The sequence below is a fragment of the Brassica napus genome, chromosome C6 (genome assembly GCF_020379485.1).
Source record: "Brassica napus cultivar Da-Ae chromosome C6, Da-Ae, whole genome shotgun sequence".
Lineage (NCBI taxonomy): Eukaryota > Viridiplantae > Streptophyta > Magnoliopsida > Brassicales > Brassicaceae > Brassica > Brassica napus.
The window spans coordinates 8,901,531-8,909,227 of NC_063449.1; the positions used below are offsets into that span (position 1 = coordinate 8,901,531).

A 7,697-nucleotide genomic window follows, 5' to 3' on the forward strand; every position below is an offset into this window, starting at 1 on the left:
GCTACTAGTATATGAACTACTTTTTGGTTAAGTTAAATGTTTAGTTGTTTCAATCCCAAATAGCCTAGCTATGCGAGTAAATAACTAACATATGAAATTAGAATTATACCATCTGATATAATATAGAATTTATATATATGGAACAGAACATGTGGTCAGATGGAATGGAAAGAAAATAATATATTAGTTCTAATACGATTACTCAGAAATAGCAGAAGAATGGAATGGCACGTAACCAGTTTCTAAAACTAATATTTTCCATTTTAAATAGCACAGGTTCCATAAGATATTCAATTTCACACAAAACTAAACTTTTTTATCGCAAAAGGGACTTTTCATTCCAAAATCACTATCCTCCATTTGCAGTAAACAGATGAGTACGACGAACGGATAAAAGTTCAACCCTAAACCAAAAAAGAACTTACGATATGGTTACGGGGTTGGAAATCGAGATATCAAGTCGAATCGATTATTGAGGCCGGAAATCTAACCGCCCTTTCACTTCCTTGGGTCTTCTTGTGATTTCGACAACTACTTACTTCACCGCAACATATGCTCCCTCGCCCAAAACAACTTTGCTTACGGAAACTCTCGCCGGAGTGAAGCAGGGGAAAAGAAGAGGCGAGGCTCTGATGTGAAAATATTCAACTTTCTTCTCTTTTACCGATTAAAAATTATTGTGCAGAAGGGGTGTGATTCTCGAAGAACCACGATGCCCGTTTTACCAAAAAAATGGGTTTAGTTTTAATTTTTTATTTGGCAAGTTTTCCCGGTTGCTTCCAAGGGTAATACGGCAATAATACATATAATTCAAGGGGAACAGGAAAAAGGTAGGGCAATTGGCCAGTTTCTTAATTATAAATTGTTTGACTGCTATACGGTGCAATTTCTCTTTAAAAAATTAACTTAGAAGTTAATTTTGTGTTCAAAAAATAAAACTACAAAAAGAATATATATATCACAGATTTTAATAAATTGTACCAATAGTAAGAAAATGAATTTTACTTAAATTTATTTGTTTATAGTGATTATCATTTTTATTGTTTTCTTACATTAAAGCATAAATATGATAAAAACAATTTTTAGAAAACTGAAAACCACCTTTTGATGAAAAAAACTATGAAAACTTGACTTTTGGTTTTTGAGTTAAGAAAACAGTTATTTGAAAAAACTAGTTTCTGTATTTTAGGAAATCTATTCTTTCAAAATCTTGATTGGATGCAAAATGGTTTTTGGAAAAACAGAAACCAGAAATTAATCCAAAAACTGCAAACAATCAACCTCTTAAATAATTAAGAGGATGCAAAAATTTAGAAATATTTAGGAAATGACATGTAAATGATCTCACATTTTTGAGTAGTTTTCAACTCCATTTAATCCACATAAACATTTTTAAAAATTCAGATATCACTTGGCAATGGCTCGATAATTGAATAAAGATTCAACTACCCCTTGAATGTAGTCTAAGTAGGTTTTGATATAGATTATATAAGGGCAAATCTCCAAAATAGCAACTTTTTAAGTTTATATCACAAAAATAGCACTCAAAAACTAAAATGACCAAAATAGCACATTTCTAAGTTTATCCTTTGAAAATTTTAATTTTTTTATTTTTCAAAATTTGAAATCTTATCCCCAAAACCTCATTTCTCAACTCTAAACCATAAACCCTAAACTCTAAACCATAAACCCTAAACTCTAAACCCTAAACCCTAAAATTTAAACCCTAAACCCTAAATTCTAAACCCTAAACCCTAAATCCTAAACCCCACCCTTTAACTATAAACCCTAAGTTTGTGACTTTTGATAAAACATTAAATGCTATTTTTGTGACTTTTGACCTTGAATGTTAGTTTGGGAACAAAAACTTGATTTAGTGCTATTTTTGTCTTTTTCTCTATATATAATCTTCCAAAAATAATTTAGATGATTGTTTAGATAAAAATATGGAGACTATTTTCCAACACAAATTAGATTGGAAAACTCCGAGTAGTAAATAGTCATAAGGTTTGCAAAGAACCACGAAGTACTCAAAAAAAAAAAGATGGTGTGACATAGGGGATTGGGTCCTCAACTGTTGCTCGCGCTCAACAACAAGTAGTCCCCGACTACAGTGCACCTTTGTTGAACTTCACCAGGCTAATCTTAAACGACAGCTTCGAAACGTTTTGGAAACTCTCGTAAGATAATATCACCTGCACAAAAATAACAGACAGATCATTTATTACGTTTCTGACTTATAGCGCAGGGTTGATGATGATGATGACTTACTGCATGGGGTGGCATCAAGGTAGACGGAAGCAAAGATGAACCAATTGTATCCTTAATGTATTGGTCCTGAGAGCTCAGAACTTGTTGCAAAACAGATACATCCAATGATTCAATGTAAACTTCCACGAAGTCTGTTGGTTCCAGACCTGACTTCTTCCTTAGTTTTTGGACCCTATTGACAATCTATATATAACACAGGCATCGGCAAGTTGATTAGATACAGAAAAAGAAAAGGGAACACATTCCATCGATTATTATATAACAACATTCTATTTTACCTCACGAGCAACACCTGCTTCATACAACGAATCATCAGGTCGTAGATCCAAAAGCACCAAAACATCACCTTCATCATTAACCAAAGCAAAAGTTATATCATTAAGAGTAGAGCGAGCATCAGTAATCAGATCAAAGATGTAAACAAAAGAAATAGACACAACGTAACTAATCCCGTACCATCTCCATTTGCATCAATCTCCGTATCTTTCAAACCATCCGGGCGTTTGAAAACCCTGACAATCTGAACAACACATGAAAGAAAAAGTGTCACAGCATATTCTTCATTAAAAGAGAAAAGCATAGGATGAGATGATGATACCTTGATATCTGTTAGCTCCAGCGTGTGTCCAGCAATAGTCACTTTTCCCGCCTCCTCGAATCTTAAGATATCTTGCTGAGACATTTCTCTAACTTCTTTTGCCACGAGCCCCATTGACTTCCCAAGCCGTTTTCCCAATACACTATATATAGAGCAATAAATTAATCAAAAATCAAAATTGCTTTCTACATTGAGCACAAAAGGTTAAAAAGAAAGAAAAAAAACGCAGGAAGAAAAAATTGACCAAACCTGAAATCTGGTTCTGCTTTTAGTGACGCATACTTCAGAGTATCATTGCATGTCACAAGAGATCTTACATTAAGTTCTTCCAAGACATACTGCAAAAGGATAATCAAAATTCCTTGAATATCAAGAGAAACAAAATAACTGTAGAGACATGTTTTGCTGATTTCATTAACAACCTCAAAAATTACTTGTAGATATAATTTTTATATATATGCATAATATCGAGAAGATACACTACAGACCTCTCTTAGTTTTCCAGTGATGTCATCCAAGAATTCTGCATCTGGATGAACTACAGTGATTTCCCTGATACAACAAGGATAAGCATGTGTTACTTTTTTTCCTTGTGTAGGCTCTAAAGTTAACCACTCACTTTAGAGGAGTTTTCAATGGTAGCTTGTGACGCTCACGAATGTTCCGAGCAAGATCAGTGACTGTCATCATCCTTGTAACACTTTGCTCAATCCTCCTCTCCACTCTCTGGTTAATTTCAAAATAAGCAGACAATTCATGTGTTATCCTTTGGATACAGAGATATGGACTTCAGTATTACCGTTTTGTCCGCTTCCGGAAAACTGCAGTAATGGATGCTTTCCTCAGAACCTTCACATGCTTTCCGCAGATTCTGGTATAAAGTCTCAGTGAAGAAAGGTGTAAAAGGGGTCATCACTTTGCAAGAAGTGAGGAGCACCTGAAAATCCAGAAAACAAATATTAATTAGTCATTTTACAAATGTTCAAATAACAGGTCCGCATAGTATTCCCACAACTATTTACAATATATATACATTGTATAGAGTTGAAAGAGCAATGTGACAATCATCTTCTCCTGTACGGCCTTTTAACCTCTTGCGGTTGAATCTAACATATATGTTAGTGAGATTGTCGAGGAACTTCAAAAGATAAGGAACAACCTGAAGAAAAAAAAAAAAAAAATAGAAAAAGAAAGATGTGATAAATACCATGAGACGTTGATAACTTGTAAATAGTCATGTAAATAGCTTACATTATAAAGCCGGTAACCATCCATCTCCTGGCGGACAAAACAAACAAGACTCTGGGTAGCTGAGTGAATCCACTGATCGAGAACGTTTGATGACCGTAAAGTTGCTACATCAGTAGGAACAAACGGTCCAGAACCGTCAATCTCAAGTCTCTTTGCATTCTGAACAAGGAATCTGTATGCATTGTACCATGGAAGAAATACATTTTTGACCTAGTTACAGAGACCAAAACAGTTCAGACATACAATGGATCTCTAGTCAAATAAGCAGTCAATAAAAAATTAACAACCAAGATAACTCACAACACCAAGTACTCCTTCCTTTCTGAAGCGTAGTGACTCAGCGCGTACGATTGGAGAGTTTATGAGGTACAATCGCACAGAATCCTGTTAGCGTTCAGCCGTTCACGTGAAGTTACTAAATAATGACGCAAAAAGAAAAACAACATAAAAGCATATTACAGGGAAAACTTACAGCTCCATACTCATCTATGACTTCCGTAGGAGGTGGATAATTCTTTTCACTCTTACTCATCTTTTTTCCATTCTCATCAAGCACAATACCATTGCAAATCAGATTTCGAAATGCTGGCTTTCCAAATAGTGCAGTCGACAGCAACAAAAGATGATAAAACCTTGTATATGCCAAACCAGCAGTTTAGATTCTATTAATTGCCTGCTTAGCAGAAGAAAAGTAATAATACACTTCTAAAATCACATTTGCTTTATACTAATAATAAAGCCTTCCATTAGGCGATGAGGGAGCAAACCCAGAGATGATTTTTACATATGCAAGTTTAACATACCATCCACGAGTTTGATCAATCCCTTCAGCCACAAAATCACCAGGGAAGTTCTTCTCAAAAAGCTCCTTGTTTTCAAAAGGATAATGGATGTACGCGTAAGGCATTGACCCACTCTCAAACCAACAATCAAAAACCTGAAAAGGTAATAATAAGCATAAGTGTGAGATAACCAAGATTAAAAACATGAGAGAGCAGGGGATCCATCTTACGTCTTCTACACGACGGAGCACACCAAACTCAGGCCCACGACAAGATGGGATTGTAATTTGATCAATATGGTGACGATGTAGATCAAAGACCTTGACACCGGAGAGCTTCTCAAGCTTGTCGACAGAATCCATGACAACAACTTCCTCACCATCATCACTGATCCATATTGGTAGAGGCGTTCCCCAAAATCTACTTCGGCTAATGCACCAATCCCTTGCGTCTTCAAGCCAATTGCGAAAGCGATTATCCTGAGGTGCAGGTCAATCAAGAATAAATTTATTAACTCAAAAACTGCTACACAGAGTATTTGATCCTTCTTCCACTGACCTTCACATGATCAGGTACCCAGTATGTCTGATCATTGTTTTTTAACAACTGTTCCTTCAACTGCTCGTCCACCCGCACAAACCAAGCGGGACCGGCTCTATTTATGAGAGGAGTGTCTGTTCGATAGCAAAATGGATTTTTGTGAGTAAAGCTCCCAGTTTTAACAAGTCTGCCTTTGGCCTGAGATAACAATGAAAAATTATTTAACAACTTAAAAATAATAATCCGTCCAATAATGCACATTAATACTCACCTTCACGGCTTCAATTACATCTTTCTCTGCATCTCTGACATACCGGCCAAAGAAATGGGTAATTCTCTCAGTAAACAACCCATCTTCATCAACAGCCACGACTAGACCCTCACCCTGAAAGAGAGTATAGTACAAAAACACTATGAGCAAATATCAACTTAAGGGATTGATAAGGAGAGTGTAGTCGAAACCTAACCTTTTCAATAATGTTGTTCTCAAGACAAACACGGTAGTCATCATCACCAAAGGCGGGAGCCAAGTGGACGATGCCAGTACCACTGTCATCCTTGACATAATTATCTGCTACAACTCGAAAGGCCACGCTTGAGAAATCACTGAAGTAGTCAAACAGAGGCTCGTACTTCTTCCCAACCAGAGAAGCTCCATCAAATGTGTCCAAAACTTCATAAGAATCAGCCGCAGCACCACCTTTGGCTTTCTTGGTATCAGCATTAGCGGGAAGAGCTGAAAGACGAGATTCAGCAACGATGTAGACTCTCCCATTGTGCTTGTTACGAACCTTGAGATAAACAAACTTGGCATTGACACACAAAGCAAGATTGCAAGGAAGATTCCATGGAGTAGTAGTCCAGGCCACAAAAGCAGCGTTATCTTCATCGCCAATAACAGGGAACGTCACCATAGCATCAGGATCCGAAACTTCCTTGCACTTGTACTTAGCTTCGGAATTAGATAGTGGTGTCTTGAGACCAGTACTAAAAGGCATAACCTTAAAGCCTTTGTAGACAAGATTCTTATCAAAAAGCTGAGCAAAAACCCACCAAACACTCTCCATAAAGTTGAGATCCATGGTCTTGTAGTCCTTCTTGAAATCAATCCAACGCCCACTTCTAGTAATAACCTCCTCCCACCCTTCCACAAAGGTAGTCACAACGCTCCTACACTCTTCGTTATATTTATCAATCCCCATCTCAACCACTTGGGCTCTCCTCGTAATACCGAGCTTCTTTTCAATCTCGGTCTCGATGGGGAGGCCGTGACAGTCCCACCCGAAGCGACGCGTGACGTGGTGGCCTGTCATGGTCTGGTAGCGAGTTACGATGTCCTTAAGGGTACTGGCGAGGATGTGACCGTAGTGAGGAAGACCGGTGGCGAAAGGAGGCCCGTCGTAGAAGATGAACTCCGGGAGATGCTCCGTTCGTTTCAGCTGCGTCTTGAACGCATCGATCTTATTCCAGAATGACAGGACTTTCTCTTCCTCTCGAGGGAACGAGAAATCCTTACCTTCTCCCACTTCTTCCATGGCGGCGGCGGCGGCGGCAGAGAGAGAGAAAACTCACGTACAAAGAAATAGGGTTTTTATGAGATCCCTGGCCGTAAAACCAGAGAATGGAATCTGTTACAAGTAAATAGAGGAGAAATTGGTGTTTATTATTCCTTTATATAGGATTACAATAACTCGTGCACAAAGTCACTTAGAGAACAAGTAAAGTTTCGAGAACAAGTATATTTAAAACTTGCCATAATGCCATCACCATAATATTTATAACACTTTCTCTTGATGTCTATTATGCACGTAAGATGCTGTCTCGTTAAAACATCACCAGGAAAACCCAATAGAAAAAACCATGGTTAAAGAAAAAAGAGTGCAGTGTGCAATGACTTCCCTTCATGTGTACATACGTCGAGATCTTTGAGACAACGTAGTTCAATAAGATGAGTGGGCTTCTTAAAAGTAGCAGGGGTAGCGTCTTGGTGAATGAAACAGCCAAATATTTACTCGAACGAACTTGAAGGAAACGAACTTCGCCATTCTTCAGTAGTGCATGAATCTTCATGATCTGACCATTTCTTGGATTTTTTTTATCTCCAAAACTTTAGAACAATGATAGATTTTCATCTCCCAAATTATAACATTCTCTTCGGGTGTCTATCTTTTGTGTGTTCTTTGTTGCCTCGTTAAAACCTTGTCATGGAAAAATCCAGTGGGATAAAAGCCATGATGAGGGAAAAGAGTACAACC

At 37.5% G+C, this 7,697-nt stretch overlaps 1 protein-coding gene across 2 annotated transcripts; it reads right to left on the reverse strand.

Annotated features, from left to right (window-relative positions):
* Positions 1–1,904: 1,904 nt before the first annotated feature.
* On the reverse strand, positions 1,905–7,089 carry LOC106390566 (isoleucine--tRNA ligase, cytoplasmic). Of its 2 annotated transcripts, XM_013831059.3 has the most exons (18): positions 5,910–7,088; positions 5,714–5,827; positions 5,461–5,640; positions 5,133–5,381; positions 4,924–5,057; positions 4,593–4,752; positions 4,421–4,504; positions 4,121–4,330; positions 3,903–4,028; positions 3,669–3,806; positions 3,489–3,595; positions 3,358–3,421; positions 3,119–3,207; positions 2,870–3,011; positions 2,728–2,791; positions 2,550–2,617; positions 2,272–2,454; positions 1,905–2,195 (listed from the first exon to the last, which is right to left on the reverse strand). In XM_013831059.3, the coding sequence occupies exons 1-18, from the start codon at positions 6,975–6,977 to the stop codon at positions 2,109–2,111; spliced, it is 3,267 nt and encodes a 1,088-aa protein (XP_013686513.2). In that variant the 5' UTR covers positions 6,978–7,088; the 3' UTR covers positions 1,905–2,108. The 2 variants fall into 2 exon arrangements, with proteins under 2 accessions (XP_013686513.2, XP_013686512.2); XM_013831058.3 differs by having other exon boundaries at positions 2,728–3,011; positions 5,910–7,089.
* Positions 7,090–7,697: the final 608 nt, after the last annotated feature.

Coding starts and splice junctions, on each gene's coding strand:
- LOC106390566 (XM_013831058.3), bottom strand. CDS start 6,977: ATGGAAGAAGTGGGAGAAGGTAAGGATTTCTCGTTCCCTCGAGAGGAA. Junction 5,382..5,460: donor GGGTACCTGATCATGTGAAG/GTCAGTGGAAGA, acceptor CCTGCACCTCAG/GATAATCGCTTTCGCAATTG. Junction 3,422..3,488: donor CCATTGAAAACTCCTCTAAA/GTGAGTGGTTAA, acceptor TTGTTGTATCAG/GGAAATCACTGTAGTTCATC.